Source organism: Archocentrus centrarchus, chromosome 16 (genome assembly GCF_007364275.1).
Source record: "Archocentrus centrarchus isolate MPI-CPG fArcCen1 chromosome 16, fArcCen1, whole genome shotgun sequence".
Taxonomy (NCBI): Eukaryota; Metazoa; Chordata; class Actinopteri; order Cichliformes; family Cichlidae; genus Archocentrus; species Archocentrus centrarchus.
In genome coordinates, this window is record NC_044361.1 from 25,787,640 (window position 1) to 25,809,423 (window position 21,784).

The 21,784-nt window shown below is 42.7% G+C and overlaps 1 protein-coding gene across 1 annotated transcript in view; it reads left to right on the plus strand.

Moving 5' to 3' along the window:
• The window catches only part of grin2db (glutamate receptor, ionotropic, N-methyl D-aspartate 2D, b), a gene marked incomplete at its 3' end in the record, with an annotated part of 48,287 nt that overhangs the window by 2,957 nt on the left and 23,546 nt on the right, over positions 1-21,784 (plus strand). The window contains exons 2-6 of the mRNA XM_030748939.1: positions 12,639-12,978; positions 13,281-13,487; positions 14,493-14,759; positions 17,860-18,188; positions 19,338-19,452. Of these exons, the coding sequence (XP_030604799.1) occupies positions 12,691-12,978; positions 13,281-13,487; positions 14,493-14,759; positions 17,860-18,188; positions 19,338-19,452 (1,206 nt within the window). The remainder of the gene's footprint in view (positions 1-12,638; positions 12,979-13,280; positions 13,488-14,492; positions 14,760-17,859; positions 18,189-19,337; positions 19,453-21,784) is intronic.

Here is a 21,784-nt window from a genome sequence, read left to right on the forward strand (position 1 = left end):
AACTGTCCATCAATACAAGACCTACAACTGAAAGTAAACTCTGGGATAAATATTGAAACTAGTGATGTTGCAAATGAATTCATTTTGTGTTTTTTTTTTTTTTTTTAATAAATCATAGTCTCCTGAGGAAGCACCGCTTGTGAAATGCTGTACATTTATGTCTGAGATGATAAATTAACTGTCTGAACAAGCAAATAATAAGCAGCTGTTTTTATTCAATCACTTTGGACATTTCAAATCAAAAACAGATGTAAAAAAAAAAAAAAAAAAATGCTAAATGCTCTCCGGCTTCAGCTCCTGCAGTGTCCGGATTTTCTGCTTTTCCTTAATTGAAATACTTGGTGTTTCGATTGTCGATTGGACAAAGCAGACAATTAAAAATGTCACACTGGAAGGGGAAGGTTTGATTGGTAGATGCAGATTAAACATTAATGAAGAAGCTTGCTTAAGCGACAAGCAGGTTAGTAGAGAACTCTCATTTACTTCTTCATTTATGGCAGATTTTTTAAATGTCCCATTGAAATCATAAAAAAAGTGGTACATAGGTGATTCGAGTGTATTCTAATTTAAACTGTGTCTGCTAGTCAACATTAAAAAAAACAACTTTCTTGGTAAAAAAAAAAATCAGTGCAGGTACCTCAAATTTCTGCTGATTGGTTCTCTTACAGCTGCCTAGCTATCAGTGACAACTCAGAGAATCTGCCGCTAATTAAATATACGAGTGGCATTGTGATGCAATTGACTGTGACAAGCTGCAGGAGAAACAAAAATCATCTGGTGGCATTGGTTCACCATGTTTTAGAGAATCGTGTCTCTCAGATTTGGACGTTTGGATGAAGTTGTAAATGAAGCAGTAAGCTGTTGCTGGAAGCGGTGCAAATACTGCTTTCAGTGTGATTTAAAGTGCAAAATACACAGTATGACAAAAACAAATTTATGCTGACAGATGTTCTGAATCATATGAGTCTTGTATCATTTCAGCTTGGTGACATCTGAGGTGCCCCCCCCCTCCCCCTCCCCAGTTACAGCCCAGCTCTGAACTAGGATAAGCAAAGCATTCAAATACCTATACTATATCACCTATATAGACACCTAACAAACAGATGCGAGGTAGAATCAAATGGACAGGTGGACAGGCTGGCTGACAGACACACTGATAAACAAAATCACACAGACACACACAAAAGTGAGGGACAATTTAGCGTGCACTCCTTGCACACTGTTGTTATCAAACAGGTGTGCGCACACACTCAGGCATGCACACACACAAACACAAACCTGAGCCAGAGCCCCGCGGCTTGTTTTGGGAATACAAGTCTGGAGGCAGAAAGCAGGCGCACAGCTTCACATGGCTGCATGCAATACACAGGCACACAAACTCTCAAAAAGTACATTCAGGGAGAGACCCATGGGTATGCAGTCAGACACACACAATCACACACACACATACACACCAAGAGCATACCCAAAAATACACACAAAATGAATACTGGCACTCAAACACACACAAACACACAGTTTTGGATGAGAGAGGACCTTGGGACCTTGCCCAAGAGATGCACACTCTTATACACTGTACTGCATATATACACTTGTGTGCATACCGCATAGAGACACACACACACAAACAGACACAAAGAAGAAAGGCAGGATGAAGAAAAGTAATGAAAGAAGATAAAGAGATGTGCAGGAATGTTTTGCGGAGCGCAGCGTTTTGCAGCAATGTGGTGCGGTCCTTCATGATGATAGATGGGCCAGGAAATGACAGCATAAGTGGTTATTAAAAAGAGGAAATGGGGGCATTTATAAAAACTACGTTAGCCTGTGTCTGCAGTCCATGTCTCAAGTCATCCTGGGCTATTGTGTCATGCCTCCAGATCTGTGAGTCTTCCCCGAGCTGCATGCGGGGCAAGCTTTGTTAAAACCCAATGTCATTCTTCTCTCAAAGAACCCAACAGTTGGCATTTACTGTATAGTAGGCTTTGTACAGTGTGCGATTTACAAGGTGCAGGTCCCAGGTGCGAAGTTGAACTTGTTTTATTGCCTTATCACTTCATATAAAAATAGCTTTGCACTATTTTTATATTAAGTTTAAATGTGAAATTCCTTCATAAACAGGTGCCAAACTATACAGCTGCTGCAAATGCAAATATGTGTGTTTGCACCTGAATGGAATTTGCACAGTGTGTTATCTACAACAAGGAGGAGAAGACAGGGAAGGCAGAGGGAATGTCAGTGCTGAGATGGAAAAAAAGGCTCTGATGAAGATAGTTTGATGTTGCTGTGCTGTTTTAATGTGCCTCATCTCTGCATAAATAGCTCCAGCTTCTAAAACTGGCCTTGTGATTTGAGACAGTTTTACAGACTTTCTCCTGGGTTTTTGACACTGAAAAGAATGAAATGTACATTGTGCACAGATGCAGTTAGTCTGACTCAGGATTGCAATTCATTTGTTTTCAATTCAGGATGCGATTTTTCATTATTCTTACTGAATATTTTCTCACATCGAAGCCTTCTTTAGTTTATCTCTTAAAAAGGTAATTAGGACTGAATGCCTTCTTTTCAATTATGTAATTGCAATTTCAATCTAATGTTTCAAATGAGCCAATAAATGACCGTGTCCTTAAGCTACCCCTGTTTGGACTCATCAGGGCAATTGTTATGTGATCTGTTCCGTGGATAACTGTGGCATAGACTCTATAAAAGACTGCAGCTTTGGGAAAAGAGAGACACTTGTTCACACATTTTGCACTGAGCAGTATAGGAAATGGAAAGGAAATCAATTGTTGGCACACGATGCTCCATGTCATCTAAACCCAAATATTAAGTCAGCTGTTTACAGCTCCTATCATGGACTGTCCAGGGCAGTGTCACTATGTGGAGACAAACTAGTTTTTGTGAGAATGTGTGTGCATGAGTATTCGTGTATCCTGCTGTTAGCTATTAGGTTGACTCAACATTATCACTGACTTGATAATGTTGAGTCATCAGTCATATGTTAGTGCACTATTGCTGCTGTAGTCATGCCATAATGGTTAGAGTGGGAAAAGTGGGCTAACTCCTCATTAATAATGGGTTCTGCCACACCACTAAGACTGCTCAGCAGTGTCTCAATGAAGATGGTGAAGAGCCCAAGGCACTGACCTGACTTCTAAACTCTCCAGATCCCAATCTGATCAAGGTGGGATGTACCAGAACAAGTCTGATCCACTGAGGCTCCACCCTGCAACTCACTGTCACTGTCTCAGGACAACCTGAGTGATCCTCAGTCCATGTCTGATGGTTCAGACCTGTTTTGCTGGCACAGTGGGAACCTGCATGACATTGGCTGAGACTTTTAATATTGTGGCTTATAATGTAGGTGTTATTCATTTACAAGTAAATTAGGCTTCAGTCACACAGACCTTAAGACTGTTCAGTGATACATTGGCAACTGGGGAAAAATGTCTGACTGGTTGGCGGATGGTTGGTGATGGTTGATGGCAGTTGCTATGAAACTGACTGCTAAGGCCACATGCCCAGTTGCAAGGTAAAATTGGTTGCAAAGAGGTATATGGTGCAGCACTAAAAACCTCAATGAGATCGCTTTCTTTACTTGGTGGTTACTACGGTCACTCGTACTTTGCACAGAAGATGCCAACTTGTCTGCAGACACTTGCCAATTACTCACCGAGTGGTAGTGAAACTGAAAAGTGCAACACAAATCAGAAATGGAGAATTTGCTTTCAAAGTCAAGGTTGCGCCTTTTGAAACATTTTGGTTGCAGCAATAAGTCACAACTTTCATCACACCTTTTCAAGTTTTACTGCTGAATGTTTGCAGACAAGTTGGTGCCTTCCATGCAAAGGACGGGTGACTGTGGCAATCTGCTAATAAACAGAGCAACCAATTTCACCTAGCAACAGCCAACGACCTCCAGAAATCAGACGCCATTGACCAGTCTCTAGCCCTGTGTGCCTAAGGCTTTAATAATTTAATGATGGCTTTGCAATGATTTTGCAACTTGTTTTGCCCAATGGGTTATTTTTTTTCCCCTATATTAGCAAAAACACAGCTGTCAGAAATTTTTGATATCTCTTGACACAAACCATTTTCTCACTGCTCATAATTGCGTTCTGTAACATAATGTGAAACCGGCCGAAAGAGCTGTGGCCATCTCAGCCATATCTGATGAGATACCACAGCTTCATGTGTCGAGACTTAAAAAACAAAAAAAAAAAAAGAGAGGAGAAGACAGAATTTCATATTTGTTGCTGTGAAACAAACATCACAGGATTAGTGAACTCCTAGAGGTAAAGAGAACACAGCGGGGTTCTGACATCCCCTTCACTAACCTCTCACCACCTCTTATTATTGAGAATCATCTAAGGCTCACTGAAAAACATTCACTGGTCTCGATCCTTATATTCCTCTCCCCTGTTGGGTCGGGTTGGTCTGTCTGCATGAGAGTACATTTCCTGAGCCAAACTGTTCCACCGATGTTTAGAGAATAGGCTGACAGAAGTGTTGCTAACACCTCTGGTTATGAGCGGGGGCAGCGCCAGATGTGCTGTGAATACAGCTGAAACCTGCATCCAATATTGTTATGTGGCGTTCAAATTCAAGCAGAAGGAATCCAGCTTGACTTCAGCAACATGTGGCACCTTCCGCCGAATGAGGCGAGCTTAACGTTTCTCTCAAGTTAAATTTTCCCTAAATAATTGTGCGCTCGTATAAGTGTGACAGACAAGCTATAGACATTCACGCATACGTGCAAAGCCTGAGCATGCTCGCTTGCTTGTGCAACTGTGTGCGTTGGCACCTGCCTGTGTGTGACCTTGTACAAAGGCACAATAGTTATCAGTGAAGGTTTCCCACACCGGTTTAATCTGTTTATCCCCCAGAATAAGATTGTGAATCATTACTATGCAGAGCCAGGTGCTTTTTTTTTTCTGCTGCAAGTCTTGAGCAGCTTCCTAGTTTGTAGTTGTTAAAGAATGTTTCACCTTACAGGTCCTGAAGGGCTGCTGTGTCGGCTGCTTTTCATCTTGCTCTTTTAATTAGTGACTGATTTAGATCTGGCTAGGTGATCCCAGCGTCTGGCCAATCAATGAGGGAATTAATGGAAGCAAAGCAACAGTGTGGCTTTGCGACTACTGGTTCAAGCTAGAATGGGAAAATAATCTATTTAACTTTATCCTTAAAAATGCGATATTTGTTCCACGCTTTAATGCGATGCCGCTAAATGCTGAATATTCCAAGGCTTATTTCTACTGCCTCATCACATATGCTGTGACTCCTTCATCCATTTTGTTCCTAATTTCTCAGTGCTTGTTAAAAACATCAATCAGCCAAACATTTCATTCATGAATGTACAGTATGTTATGTAAATGCTCAGTGTGAAAGCATTTTTATTCTTAGATGCATTGATAGTGCTTTAATGTTGAAGCTATTTTTCCCTAAACCTTAGAGTTTCTGGATGCCTGTAAAAGGTTGAGCAGTGAGAATTTTTTTTCCTTTTAAAACAAACGTAATAAGATAATCCCCCAGGCTGTGCGTTGTAAGCACATCTTAAGAGATTTGAGGGGGAAAAGCAACTACAGAAAACAATTTATATGTACATTAGAAGGAGTAAATTATGTGATATCATAGTCAACCTGGGAAAAGAAGGGAGGGCCAGATATCAGTGCTGCAGTCCTTTGCTCCTTTTTTCTGTTGGGAAAATGAAACATTCTCACTCCTTTTACCAGCGTTAGCACTGGACATATAAGCTATGGAGTCACCCTGCAAAACCGTTTTTATTCATTCAAGTAAAGCTGGTATAGGCCATTTAGGCATTATTGAAATAATGCCTTTTAAGGTATGAATTCCAGCTGCAAGATCCCCAGACACTGGCCTTTCCACATGAAAGTTTATGACCTTGCTGATATTTATGTCTGAAAACTCATGAGAGCGGTTGATCATTTGTTGCTGATGTTTTCTGAATGGATGTGTTGGTTGTGAGTTTGAGGGAGGGAGAAGATAAAATAGAGAACAGAGAATATTTCTGTCCATCATTCATACACAAATTGATTTTGTTTATGCAGACGGTACAGCTCAAAGCACCCTGTGTGTGAGCTTGAAATGCCCTGAGGATTAAATGAATGACAGGGGGTTGCAAGATAAAACACACACACACACACACACACACACACACACACACACACACACACACACACACACACACACACACACACACACACACAGAGTTGTGCTTTCATCACTTCTTAGGACATTACACTGACTTACATTCATTTGAAGCAGACATACCCTTAACCTAAACCTAACTGCTACTTGGCCGAAACATAATTATTAAACTAAGGATTTATGTTAGGAGGACATGCTTTTTGTCCCCAAAAGTGAGGCAGATCTGTACAATATGACCATGTAAACAGATTTATGTCCCTGTAGCTTGACTTATAAAACGCACACACATACACAGACAGACACACACGCACACATGCACACATAGGCAGAGAGAGAAAGAGACAGCAAGAGAGCGTGGATTATTCAAGATGCTCTGGCTTTATTATAGAGAAAAATTAAAGGCCTGAATTTTATCAGCTGATTTTTCCTCTCAGGTTACACAAGTTTGTTTTTGAGCGTTACTGCAGTTACCAGGCATGTGCAGGCTCATAATAAAGCAAAATTAAACACATTCTCCACTTAGGTAATTATGCACTCTTGTCCTGGATGTTGTCAGTTAGAAAGATGAGATGTGGATAATGTCAGATATTTCAATAATGATCATCCATAATGGATGTGATTTCCCGCCAGTGCTTTTGTGTGTCTGGTGTGCCAGAACCCACAGAGGGTAAGATTAAGACATTTTTCTTTCTGTTAAAAAATTAGGTCAGTGAATTGTTAGTGCAACGCTGAGGCAGGGTCCAAGGTCAGCTTCATCTCATTTCCATCAATCCATAGAGGGACGAGAAACAAGGAGTGTCCTCCCATTCAAGTAATGAAAGTTATCCCCTCAATGTACAGAAGTGGAGTCCAATTAATTGACACTGTCTCTTGGCAGGAGAGTTTAATCCAAAACATTAAAAAAAAAAAAACCTGAATTAAAGGCAGGATACTCTGAACCTTGGAGTGAGGCGCATTTTGTACGACCACATGGAAGCTTGAAATGTCAGAATAAAATGCCGTCTTGCTGTGAAGAAACATCAAAGTGAGATGTCAAGGTGACTGTTTCATTTTGTTCTTCCAAAGGGTTACGAAATATGAAAAGGACATGTGGAGACTACCTGCCAGAAACAAATGTTTGGCATGAAGAGCCATGGGGAGATTTCACTTTCCCATCTCATATAACAAACATTATAGCTTATATGAAATAATTTCATATATTGCATACAAATTTGCATTTTTTTCTGTGCATTTGTAGGAAGACACAGTATAGTGGAGACCTTGAGATAATAAAAGTTTCTTTTTATAGTGTTTATTTGATAAAGAGGCACATACTCTATATCACCTAACCACTGTCTCATAACAGACACAACCAGTTTTAATGTGAATTATTTGAAAAATATTGTGATTTGTGTTTCTCTTTGATTCCTTCCTTCTCTTTGGTTCCTTTTTCATTTGAATGGCTTATGGTAGCCACAGCTCTCAAGTCCAAGCAAGGCAGCTGCGGCTGCTGCAAGCTTTACTACTGCTGTTTACAGCCATGCAGTAGAAACACACAGAGTACTGTACGCCCTACTGCTGCACGCTGCGCTTCTTGTCGATCACTCTGCACACTATGCACAATGGGAACAAGAGCCGCTCGCCTGCCTGGTGGCTCTTCTACTCGACAGGGATCAAAGAGAAAGAGAGCGATAGGGACAGAGAGAGACGAGAGAGAGGAAGTAAGTGAGGAAGGGAGGGGAGGAAGCAGAGTGAAAGAAGTGCAGGACAAAGCCATGTGTGGAGGGAAAGAATGGAGAGTAATAGAGGAAAACAGAAGGAAGATTGGAAAGAAGAGAGGGCAGGAGAGTTAGCTACAGTGACATGCTGCAGAGGGAGGTGATGAAGAGACTGAATGAACGGATGAGAGGATGAATGGACAAGTAAAACACAAAAATCCAAGTGACTTAGTGAGACAGACTGAGTGAAGGAGTGTGTCTGCAAATGTGCCTGTGTGTGTGTGTGTGTCAAGTGTGAGTGCGTGAGTGAGTAAATGAGTGGATGAACAAGTGCAGCAGGACAGAGAGAGGGAGAAAAAGAGAGAGAGTGTGAGATTGGGAAAGGGAGAAAGAGAGGGAGAGAGGATCTGTTCCGTCAGAGAGGACACACTCCAGTGGCTGTGATTGAAGTATGGGCCAATTAACACGAGGAGCATTGAGCTCCAGCTGCACTCTTCTCTTCATTCCTCCGCTCCCACACACTGCCATATTATCCCTCACAACACACACTCACGTACACACTGATACGCTCACATGTATGCACACTATGGACACCACACTGTGCTGGCACTTTATCTTTTAGTATAGTACAGCTATGTACCAAAGAAAATTATCGAGGCTACACATGGCCGTTTTCTCAAGCACATTGTGGGCTTAAATGTGGACAAATGAAAAAGAGATGAATTGAGTCTTCATCTTCATGCTTGTGGGTTTCTTAACCCAGGCACTTCCAGTGAGAAGCTGCAGTCTCTTCTAATAATGTATTGTAGAATATTTATTAGATTGCATATATTTCAGATGTTTTTTGTTGGCTGTGGAAAATGGCCTAAGCTGATTCAGTGCAGCTCGTGCCACAGGCAGCTGAGAGCAGGTCCATTACTCTGCATGACAGCAAGGAATGAAACAGCAGAGCCTCATTGTGGGCTAAACACAACGCTGAACACTGCACTTCCGCAATTCCACACTGCACAAACTCCAGACTACCCAGACTCCTAGTCCCATTCACGTTTCCCAGCAGATCTGATGCGGCACAAGGCCTGGCACGCTGCCTCCTTTGGAGTTTGGTGTGAAAGGGACTCAGAGAACTGTGGATGCCAGCAACTGACATCTACCCAAGCGCTCCCTACCTCTCTCAGGACTCGCTCTTCTACACCGCGGGCGCTCGAGCATGCAGCAGAGGGGGAGTAGGTGATCTTAAACATTGTGATTGTTTCCCTACCATCGCACTGACACCAAGAATCAATTTCATTTTTGTGTTCAGAGGCTATACAAGTTTTTGGTCCCTTTAGCTGGGGCAGGAGTAATATAGGCTTCGCTGTTCTCCTTTATAGAAGGATGTACTGTACCTTCAAAGCTGATTTGCCTTCAGCTGCAGAAAGCTGCAAACCTATTTTGATATTTCACAGACCAGGGAGAGTTTTTGCATAAGCTGCACATACACTACCCATTAATTCCTATAAGTAATGATTTGGAATGGCAGTGAGTGCATTATGCAGAGTAAATCAAATGTTTAAGCAGAAATATGATAAGATGTGTTTTGATTGTGAAGTACTGGCTGGCAATTTTGGAAGAGAAAGACGAGACCGGCTTGCCTCTGTGAATGTTTTCTCTCTCATCTTCTTGATTAGCTGTCTCTGTCAGCCTAAGAATATGTTCTGCTCTTAAGTACCCGGTAAATATTCCTGAAGGTGTTTTTAGTTTGCTTCTAAGAGTCACTGGCATGTTTGCTGGCTTCTGTGGTGCTGTAAATGCCACTTTCTTTGTTTAAAAAGACAAACTAAACAGCCTCAGCAGAAAAAAAATAATTAAACTGTAGCTACAGTAAGCGGCTTATTACAAGATTGATTGACAAATTGAGAGATCAACACTGCGCAGTACACACACTTTTAATGGAGGCGCTGATGTAATGATTTGGGCAGCTTATGATGATTGAAGGTGCACGCATCGTGATGGATTTAAAGTTTCAGTTATAAAAGAAAACATCAAAGAAAGCACTTTTCCATGATTTGAAAATGTTTTTTAAATTCAGATTTTCTGCATTTGTTTTTCCTTTCACGAGCTGAATCCATTACATATTTATCACATCTGATGAAGATAGACAAGATCCAGGCACTTCACCTAATAATGCACATATGTTTAAGAAATTACCATTAACATGCTACAATAATGGGTTCCTTACCTTGAATAATTTTCAGGAATAACAGAAATCCATACACCTTTTGACTAAATGATCCCATGTTAAACAATCCCTGGATTGTAGGCAGCCCCTTGCCCAGTATGCTTGGAGTATACACCATTCATTTAGAGGAGGCTGCGGGGACTGAAGAGGGTAGTTTTTAAAGTTTGGGGGGGGGGGGGAAGGTGGGCTAAAAAAATATTTTAACAAAAGATTAATTTACGGTAAAAAAATCAAATGAAAATCAAATGAAACCGTAACCTCTCACTCCCTCTCTCCCACTCTTTTTTCCTTGTTTGCGTGTTAAATGCTTTTTATGATTCAGTCTGCAAAATTTTACAGATCAGAGCAAATAATGAACTATACAATGAGATATATTTAGATGAGGATTTATTTATAATTAACTTTATTGAAGCGCGCCTCAGTGAGATGTTGCAGTTGCACATTTGATAACAGGCGGCGTACACTGTTAAAAAATGCAGCCGCTGTATACAGTAATTCGCTGTTCACACCTCCAGCAAGGCTCACTGAAGGTGGAATAGCACACGCTGGTTGTGCAGTGCAACGTAAACACCTCATGAGGCTGAAATACAGTGACAGCCCTTACAGTTAATGGCTGTGAGCTCGGCGCCTTAGAATACATCTTCACCAAATGATATGATGCACTGTATTCCTGCAGTTCCATCATTGGCTCTCTCGCTTTCTCACTCTCCCCATCTCTGTCTGTCCTTTCGTACCACAGCTTCTTTGCCTTAAAAAAGACAAAAACAACACCACCCCCCCCCCCCCAAAAAAAAAAAAAAAGAAACAACAAAGCCCTGTTTTCCCCTCTCCCCTTCATTATTACATTCTCCTTTTCCCTTTCTTCTACTAACAAGTCTGTCTCTCCCCATCTCTCCACACCTCCATCTCTTTTCTTACCCGTATCTATCAGCCTCCCTTATTTGCCCTCTCATTCCACTACTCTCTCTCTCTCTTTCTCATTTTCCATTTTTCTCTCTACTTCCCCACCACACACACACACACACACACACACACACACACACGTGAATCCTGTCACTCAAAACAGGAGGTTTGGCAGTATATTTGTTTAGGCCGAACACGTATACACATCCTAGTAATCAATATTTCTTTTCCTGCTGCTCTCCCGTCATATTTTACACCACCTCCAACCTTCCCGTCCCTCCTTGTCCTCTCCTTTCCCCCCCCCGTGTCTCCTGCTCCTCCATCAACACAGCCTTCCATCCTTCCGCTCAGTACATCCTAAGTCATATGTCGTGTATATTTACAGTACTTTTCATTCCTATTCATTGCACAGCTCTCTCTTGTGGCTGCTCCCTATCTTTCATTCCTCCAGTCACTTATTCTTTCAACCCTTCTTCTTTTCTTCACTGCTGTCTTTTTTATCCAAAAGACTGATCAGGGTCAAAGAATCGGCAGACTGTGACAAAGAGAGGCGAGTCGGATGAAGACGGAGAGAACAACATAGAGGGGAGGAAAGGGCAAACAGAGGCACAGAGAGGGAGAGTGACTTTAGAGAGAATATTATGTCAGCGGGCCCCTGTTAATCAATGCAATTGTGTCTGGTACCTGAAGCCATGAAAACTGGGAGAAGAGACGGGGAATATGAAAAGGTAGAGCACGAGAGAGCAGGCAGAAAGGGAGAAGGACATGGAGAAAGGGAGGGAGGGCAGCTGGCACTAGAAGTAAATTGAAAATGATTTACTGTGTTTTTTTGAGTGTGTGTGTGTGTGTGTGTGTGTGTGTGTGTGTGTGTGCGCTGTGCACATATTAACCCTGCTATCTCTTAGGTAGTCATTATCTTTCTGTGTGGTTATTTGTGTGGATGTGTGTGCGTACACTTGTGCGTACTGCATTAACCCTCATATCTCTCTATCATTAAGGTGCTCTGCAGGCATAGTGCTGCTATGAATTCATCTTGGGAATGTTTGTGTGACTTCAAACGCTCGCATGCATGTGCGTGGAAGCAGTTGTGTGTGCGAGTGTGTTTACAGTAATCTTAATTGTTGTTATCATTCATGCAGCACAATAACCACCTCCACCCCAATCTTTGTCTCTGTCTGCTATTAACTCTCTCTCTCCCTCTCACCCCCCTTTCCTCTAACGGCCAGTTTCTATTTTTCCTCACATTGTTCCTTCTCAGCCTGCAGCCTAAATATTACCCATTTCATCTTCCCTCTGTCTTGCTTTCTTTTCCGTCCCTTCATTGTTTTTTTTCTCTATCCTGCATCCCTCGTCCAGTATTTTCTCCAGTCAAAGCTAACTTTCATTACCCCATGATTGGATTCAGAATGTTATGCAGTCGACTGTATGCAATCTCCAATCAGTCTCTCTCTCTTTTTCTTCCCCCTCTCCTCTGCAACTCTTGCTTTGTGTGTTTTTCTTGCTCTCTTCTTTTTCTTCTGTTTTTCTTTTTTCTCTAATTTGATTTGATGTCCTCCATATTGGACATGATAGAAAAGTCTAACTTAATCTCTTTGCTTTTGCTTTTCCTTCTTCTTCACCTTCTTTCTCCTTCTTGCTGTCTCTCTTTCTTTCAGGCACCCTCTCTTAGTGCGATATATATCTGCCTCCCCCCCTCGGCAGGTTGCCATGGTCGCCATACCTACTCTCTCTCTCCTATTGGTCCTGGCAGAGTGGGCAGGTCTGGTGGACACCTCCCCCCACCTCCTGCTCCGGCCGAGCCCGCGGGAGCGTGATGCGGGGGCCATGATGAACTTCAACATCGCCGTGATCCACGCCGGTGCGACAGTGCAGGCGGAGGCAGCGGTGGCGGGGCCGGGGGGAAGGGTGCTCTATCCCGGCTTTGGCCGGGTGTACGGCTCCCTGGGGGAGAGCGTGGTTACCCAGTGGGGCTCTGCTAACGTCATCTGGCTACAGGTTAGACACTGTCTCCTCTATCTAGTGCTTGTTCAGCCTTACTTGAAGGAGGGGAATAACAATGACGATCCATTATTCATAATCACTCATTATTTTAGCTGAATAGGCAGCACATTGCTGCTGTGTATGTAGGCCCTGCTGAATGAGCAGGGAGCTCTGCTCTTTGACCACAGCTTGTATGGGTAGCCAGACATGCCTTGAATACTACAGACACCTTCTATGTGAATAAGGCAAAGTCAAGACACACTGACCCAGTCTCTTTTTTCTCTCTGTCCGTCTTCGTTCCTCCCTTCATCTTGCAGGTGAATGACAGTAGTCCTAAGACAGTACTGTCCCAGCTGTGTGAGCTGCTGGCGGCGCGGCCCCTGCAGGGTCTGGTTTATGAAGAGGAGAGGCCCCCTCGCACAGCCTGGGGTCCTTTGGCCCCCATGCTGGAGTTTGTCTCTGCACAAACAGGACTGCCCATAGTGGCTGTAGGAGGGGGAGCGGGGCTGGGGAGGATGCCACAGGTAGGAGGAGGGAGGTTGTAATTGGGGTGGGTGAGGAGGTGTTTGTAGCTTGAGTGTGCGTGAGATAAAGTGAGGATAGAAGTAAAAAAAAATACAAAAGGCCAGTGTCCCAGATGTGAGATGGTGTAGCTCCAATTGTGACGAAAAGCAGCTAAAACAATTTTAATACGGTATGTCCCGTATATCGAAGCATCATGGATTGACAGGTTTTTTTAACGGACTATAAAGGGAAAGCTGCTCATATTGCCATAACAGCTTACAATGTCACAACTTTGCACATCCTGTTTGTGAAGAAAAGGTTTGAAGAAGTGCCTGTGGGATGGAGGGCAAGCTGAAGGTCAGGGTCACTGATCTGCAGAAACTTTACAGTGTTTGATCTGTAAATGGCACCAACTGGGGCTATTGCTATGCCTCTGATGTTTCTGGGAGGGAGGCAGTGAGCAGACACGGGTGTGTATATCAGTAAGGACGTGTGTATGCGTGTGTGCAGACTATATACATTTTTTTGAATGATATGATTGTATGCATCAGAGAAAACTAGTGCCACATTTCATCACCAAACAGGGGGGAGAAAAAAAAGAAATGGAAAGCAGCGCATTTGTGCTTACAAATAACTGTTTTAACCATTTACTCTTGAGGAATTAAATTGTAGCACTTTGATGAACTTCCTTTGAAGATGTACCCTCGCCTAATCCTCACTCCCTCCCACCTCCTGAACAGACTTTTTAGACACACTCCCTTTTGGATGTCATAGGAGAATTCGTGCAACAATCCAAGCTGGTTTAGCCCTGCGGCGGCGTGATTGCCGCTGCTCCGTAAAAACTTCAAGCCCCGCGATGCCTCAGTGTTGTGCATAAAGATGTAGCAGTCCAGGGCATTGTAGTTCTTTTTAGTGAAAATGTTGTCTGTTAGTTACTCGTTGTAGTGCAGCTACAGTTTAGACACAGAAGGTGTATTTTACAGTGAGATTTTTAACTATATCTGCCACTATTGTCCCCAAATCAGGAATCAGGTTCCATCTTTCTCCAGTTCAGCTCCTCTACCGCACTCCAATTAGAGGTAATCTTTGAGGTGTTGGAGGAGTACGACTGGACCGCCTTTTCTGTAGTGTCCACACGCCACCATGGCTACCAGGATTTCCTGTCTGTGGTGGAGGGCCTGACGGACGGCTCGTTCATAGGATGGGAGAAGAAAAGCGTGGTGATCCTGAACGTGACCGACGACCCTGGGGGGGCACGCACACGCAGGCTGCTGAAGGAGAACGAGGCGCAGGTGAGACAGGGGGGAGGGAGGAGGGAGAGGGGGAGGAAAGGGGAGGAAGTGCTGCGACTATCATTGGGGGGCCCCCTTTCTGACAGGTGGCTTCCCAGCTTTTTCCTTCCTTCTTCATCTCTCCCTCTGTCCCTTCATGTCTCTCTCTCCCCTCTCTCCTCTATCCCTCTGTTCTTCTCTTCCCCCCACCCATCTGCCAAAGCATAAAGAGTTCAGCGGTACAACAAAAAAACCACGAGTCAGTCTGATTTGCTGGCTGGCTTTTGTGTGGCATTGTATGTTCTGTGGTGTGCAGAGCGCTGAAGAAATTAAGCACTTATCATACAATTTTCACCTGTTTCCCTTTCAGGAGCTTTGAGGTTTGAAAAATGTATTTCTTTTGCAGATTTCAGTCCATCATATCTGTTATGTATGGAAACTTTGGAATGTAGAAAAGATAAACAGGATTTTGTTTAAAAAAAACAAAACATATTTAACTGCACAGAATGAGTTTGTAATGAGTAATCGGTTTGTGTGCAGTTGGGAGAAATTGACCGTAACCGATTATTTTTATTATAATTAATAATTAATTCGTTAACAAGCTGATGCTACACAATTGCTTCCCATTATGTAACTCTCACTCTTTATTTGGCTCCGATTGAACTTAACAGATTTATGTATCACAATAAATTCAATCAAAACTAAAGCTTGTAGTTCAAATTTTCACTGACTTATTAATATTGACTAGGATGATTTGTGGTTTTGCTTTGTACTTCTGACATGTTTCATTCCTATATACTCTATGCTTGCTCCTTCTTACCTTATGTACTTTTTTCATACTTCCACTTCCATCATGCTGTCTTTCACCCTCATTTTTTACACCAGCAGCCTTTTTTAAACACTTTTTTCTTTAACCCTTGCGATACTCCCTTTCAATTTCTTTACTTATGTCCGTGTTCTTGTGCCTACCCCAGCTCCCTTTCACCCCCCTTCTCCCTCTCTGCCTCCCATCCTGTGTTTCTTTGCCTAGAGACAAGCTCAGTCTCCTCTGCTGCTTTGCTTTTCACCTCCATCTCTGTATGGCTACCTCTCATTCAGTCGTACATCCCTCCTGCTGCACGTCTTCCCAGCTGCAAACTCTGCTTTCCGTTGGCTCGGTTTAGTCTGGGTCTCAATGTCATCGCTAATGTCCCAGAATGGCCACTGCAGCTCTGCGTGTGTGTGTGTGTGTGTGTGTATTTGTATCTGTGAGTGTGTGTGTGTGTGTGTGTGTATTGGCTTCCTTAGGCTGCACTCAGCTGGTGTCACTGTTAATCTAACATACCGCCTGCGGCGAGTTGCCTATACAAAGAGCTTGCTTTTTAACCTTGCTTTTCATGACAGCTCTCTTGTTTTAGCTTTTCTCTATTTCAGGGCTAATAAATGCTCGTGATTGGCTAGTGATGCTGTGTGTGTTTGCATCGTGGGCTCTCTTCTCTCTCTTCCTCTGCGCTACATTTATGATAATGTCTTCTACATTGTAGATGGCCCTGTGCAGGTCTGGGTCAATTTCAACTCGGCTCTCTCCCTGTCTTTCTTTTGTCCCGTTCCTCTTACAGCTTCTGCTTTGTCAGTGTTTCTTTTGCTCTTTCTCTCTCTCTCTATCAATCTTTCTCTGTTTTATGTTTCTCATCCTCATTTCTTATCTTTAGATATTGTGCATCTTTTTTTTTTTAATCAACTGATTTTCTCCTTCCTTCCCAATTGAGTCTCCCAGTCTCTTGTCTTTCACCCTCTTTCTCCCTCCGTCCTCCTCTCTCTCCGTCACTCTCATTCCCTGCCTAATTCACTGGAGGTTTATTGGCATACAGGCAGGATTGTTTTGCCAAGCCATTACAGTTCAAAATTCAATGAAGGCGCAATTCTCAAAATGTGCTCTCAGTCTGTTTTCCTGACCCCCCCTCCCCCCCCTATTGCATGAAAGAGTTGTCTTCCTCTTTTTTGCCCTTCAATTCTGCTTTGTCTCTTTTCATATTTTTTCTTTTTTTTCTGTACCTCTTTTATTCTAAACACTTCTCTCCTTTATGAGTATTTGTTGACATTTAATCTCAACTTCTTTTTCCATTTTCCTGCTCAGCTTCTACTTCCTTCCCTTTCTCTCCATTTTCCTGTAACCCCTGAAAACCCGCTGCCAGTGTGTACTCATCCCTCCTTACCTCAGCATTTGCAGCAGAGCACTCATTCAGTGTCACTTCTGTCTATAATATTTCTTTTCTCTTTTTCTTCCCAGCCCCACTCAATCATCCCAACTCTTCTTTCACAAACATCTCTTATCTCTTTAGGCCCTGATTTCACCAAAATATATCATCCTTTGCTTTTCTTCTCTACCCCTTCCCTCTTTTAATCACTAAGGACTGACTATTCTGTTTTCCCATCTCTGACTATTTCCCCCCATCCGCTCATTTTGCCCCTGTTGTCTCCTGTTGTCTTTCTCTATCCTGTTTTTTTTTTTTTTTTTTTTTTTTTTATAACCTGTCAGAGCTTAACCTCTCCCCCCTTGTTTTCCCTCAGGTATGTTTGGTCTTTAACCGGCACCCCTCCTCCTCCTCCTCCTCCTCCTCCTCCAGATCCCCATCTCTTCCTCACTGTTTCTCCACTCCACCACATACAGTTGTTTAGTTTTACCTTTCTTGTTTTACCCGTTTTTATTATTCATAAATGTAACTTGTTTCATCAGACCCAAGCTCATTAAGCACTGACCTCCCCTGCTAAGTACCTCTCGCTTAGCACACATCACGCACTGCCTCCGAGTCTTCCCTCTTTTTCCTTCTTTTTAGAGTGCCTCAATCCTTCTTGAAGTCATACACCTGGCTTCCATAAACCTTATCACATCAGCTTACAGCTATCTCTCCTCTTACCTCATCCAGCATCCTTGTTATTTGCTGATATGGCCTTTTCTATCCAACCTCCTCTCCTCCCATTCAGGTACACCTCTTCTCCAGCTCTATCTTTCTCCCCTTACTTCTCCCACCCTCTGTCTCTCTCCATGTCTCCCCTTTCCCCTCCTTATCTCACTAGTGTGTATGTGTGTGTGTGTCTCCCCTCGTCCCTGTTCCCTCCCTGCCTTCCTGCTGTCCTCCAGGTACGTTTGCTGTACTGCTCCCAGGAGGAGGCTGAGCTGGTTTTCCGAGCTGCCTGGGCCGCAGGTCAAGCCGGAGCCTCGCACATGTGGTTTGCTGTGGGACCAGCCCTCTCTGGTTTGGGCATGGAGAACCTGCCCCGGGCTTTATTTGCTGTACGGCCTCAGGGCTGGAGGGATGAACCCCGTCGAAGGATCGCTCGCGGTGTGTCAGTGCTGACTCATGGGGCAGTGGCTATGCGAAAGGAATACGGAACCACGGGTGGGCCAAACTTTGTCACCAACTGCATGACGGATGCCAATCAGACCCAGAGACTGCGAGGCAGGATGAGGTGAGAGAGACGAGGGGAAAGAGGGAAGCTCTAAAGGAATGAGGAGGGAAGGAGGAAAAATATTAGGTTGGAGGGTACAACACAGCTGGCAAACTCCAGACAAAATCTTTGAAATAGGAAGGAACAGAAATAGAGATGGAATATGGTTTATTATATGAAAGGAGGTCTGGTTCTTCGCCAGAATGAGCTGGAAGATATATGGGTGGAGTTGGTAAATTCAGTGTCAGAGTGCAGGCACAGAGGGGATATCTGAATTTGGAGCTGGCTATCATCCATGCAAAATAGATGTTGGTGCGTGTAGTTGTGAGTTGGTGAAATTACCACAGCATCTGTAGCAAGCAGACCATGTCTCATGTATATTAATGAGCTAGCTTTAATATATTCCTCATAGGCTGTACAAACACACAAGCAGCGCACTCTTAACAGGTAGCCCAAGTGTTTCTGGTTATCATCCTGTTTCGTATTTAACATCAGTCATTCTCACTCCATGTGCACATTGAGCGCAATATTGTATGTACTCTAAGTAGTTTCCAAACATGAAATTGATTAGTTTATTTGCAGTAATTTATTTATTTATTTTTTTGTAAATGTTGCTCGGTGAGGCAGTTCACGGGAGGTGATTAATGGATTCCTCTCTATTTGTTTATAAATTATGTCTAGAAACAGAGGAGAAAGATGTTTTCATTTCCACTTTTTTTGCACTGCTACCTGCTGTTCACTGTCTGTAACTACAAGCTGCTCTTCCATATGAAGCTTTCTGTCATGTATTAGGAAAAAAAAAAAATGCAGCTCTTGGATTTTGAAGCCAGCAAGATGACATAAGGAGACAATTAGAAGGCCTGTCCCGCGTGATTATCAGACAAACTATAGAGCTTGCAGCCGATGCCGAGAGCAGCAGTTGTTTGACTTCAAAGACAATTCTGTGTGTCTGATCATTCGTCTGTACATTTGATTAACAGACAAGCCCTGACTGTCACCACAGAGGGGCTGTGATTTAGTTTCAAGCGAGAGCAGGGCAGGCATTCTGTTGCATCAAACACGAGCGACATTTCTGTTTCTTTACTCCTTGTATCTTTAAGATGAATGTTAATTAATTTACTGATATTATGTGCTTTCTGTCCTCTCCCCTTCTGCTGCCATTCAATGCAGATATTTCAGCAACATCACGCTTGGCGGTCGAGATTATTCCTTTAATAGTGACGGTTACTTGGCCAACCCCTTCCTGGACGTCATCTCGTGGACACCTGGACGTGGATGGGAAGATGTAAGGACATGACATCAGTTCTTTGAATCTTTTATTTGTAGATTGATTGATGTGTAAACGGACTAAAAACCAAAACATTTTAAATAAATACATGTGATTTTATATTATTTTGTTTTCTGCACAAACTTTTTCTAGAAATGTTGACATTCTTGAGACTATGTGCAAGTGAAAAAAAAAAAAAAAAAAGAAAACAAAAGCTCCCAGCAACTTTTTTGCTGATTTGAGCAAAATTAATATCTCTACAGTATGTGAGGGAGTAGAGCAGATTCATGTTGCAGTAGCCTCTGAGATAAATGAAGTCTTGACAGTGAAGATAGGCAGGTCACACGGGTCCATGTTCATGTGAAGTTCACTATTTTGCAATTGGTGCCTGAGGAGAGAGAAGCTGGCTGCTGACCATCTCACTGCGCTTTGTGCATGCTTGCTGTACTCTGCCTGCTTCTCTGAACCAATTCATGGTTAAAGTGCATTCACGCAACACCAAAAATAAGCTTGCACACATACACACACACACACACACACATACACTTATTACTCTGTAATGATTAGAGCATTGACAAACATCTCATCATCACAAGATTGATAATTATTTTTTTTGAAGTGACTTATTAAGTAAAACACTCACACTTTTCCAGCTTCTAAAATGAAATTTCCTGCTTTTTTTCATATCACTGTAAACAGAATATTTTGATGTATTTCTTGGTTTGACAAAATAAGCACCAAATATTTCTTGGTGTGAACATCATCAACAACATCTCTTTGAAACTGTGATGGATTTTTTTAATTAAAAAAAAAAAAAAAAAAAATCAACACATGCGCTCACATGAGCTAAAGTGTTTTTTAATAGCAACCTTCCATGACCACAGGGAGGCCATATTATTTATCTGATAATTTCACTGAAATTGCTACAAAAGGCACTGGCAGAGGTCCAGTTTAGTGACTTGAATTAGCAAAAGCCCAGCTGTTATGAAGCTGTTGTGAAGGGGCCATTAGCTATATGGACTGAAGCTGTTTGTATCAGGATGTAAACATATTACCATGGGCGTTTATGAAGATTGACTTTGAGTGGCTACCGGTGGCAAAACTTTTATTCTTTGGCTCTATTATAGCAGCCTTGCATGAGTCACACTTCAAAATATTCCATATTTATCTTGTACTTGGTCCAAGTTCATCCACTGTCTGAAATAAGCCGTTTTAGCTCCCTCCCTTCCTTTTGAGCCAACTTTCTGTTTGCCTTCAAAAAACAGAGTTCTAGAAACCAGGTTGAGATGATTTGAGCTTTGTGACATGGTTTGCTATCCTGCTGGAGGCAGCCATGAGAAGAAGGGTACACTGTGGTCATAAAGGGATGGACATGGTCAGCAGCAATTCTCAGGTAGACTGTGGTCCTTAAACGCTGCTAAGTTGATACTGAGGGGCCCAGTGTTTGCCAAGTGTTTTGCCGATATCCCCCACACCTTTACACCACCAATAGCTTGAACCATCAACACTAGGCAGGATGGAGCCATGCTTTCATGTTGTTTACACCAAATTCTGACCCTACCTGAATGTTGCAGAAGAAATCGAGACTCATCAGACCAGGCAGCATTTTTCCAGTCTTCTGTTGTCCAATTTTGGTGAGCCTGTGTGAAATGTAGCCTCAGTTTCCTGTTCTTAGCTGGGAGGAATGGCACCTGGTGTGGTCTTCTGCAGCTGCAGTGCATCTTTTTAAAGGTTCAGTATGTTGTGTGTTCAGAGATGCTCTTCTGCATCCCTTTGTTATAAAAAGTGGTTATTTGAGTTACTGTCGCCTTCCTATCAGCTCGAAGCAGTGTGGCCATTCTCCTCTGACCTCTGACATCAACAAGGCATTTTTCACCCAGAGAACTGCTGCTCGCTGGATATTTTCTCCTTTTTGGATCATTCTCTGTAAACCCTAGAGATGAGTGAGGGGGAAAATCCCAGTAGATCAACAGTTTCTGAAATACTGAGATCAGCTCATCTGACACCACCTCCAGTCACCTTTCTTCCTCATTCTGATGCTCAGTTTGAATTTCAGCAGGTTGTCTCGACCACGTCTACATGACTAAATGCACTGAGCTGCTGCCATGCGATTAGCTGATTAGATACAGTATTTGCAATAAGAGCAGCTGAACAGGTGTACCTAATAAAGTGGACAAATGGATAGTGAGCTATGTAGCTATTGACTGGTGTTTCTACGTAGCATATGTATATGAATGTGAGATTTAAGAGTTTTTACACATATAATAAGAGCTTGCAATAGTAGCAGTGGAGCTACTTTTAAATATTCCCATAGCCTTTATAGAAAATATATTTACAGGCTCGTCAATAT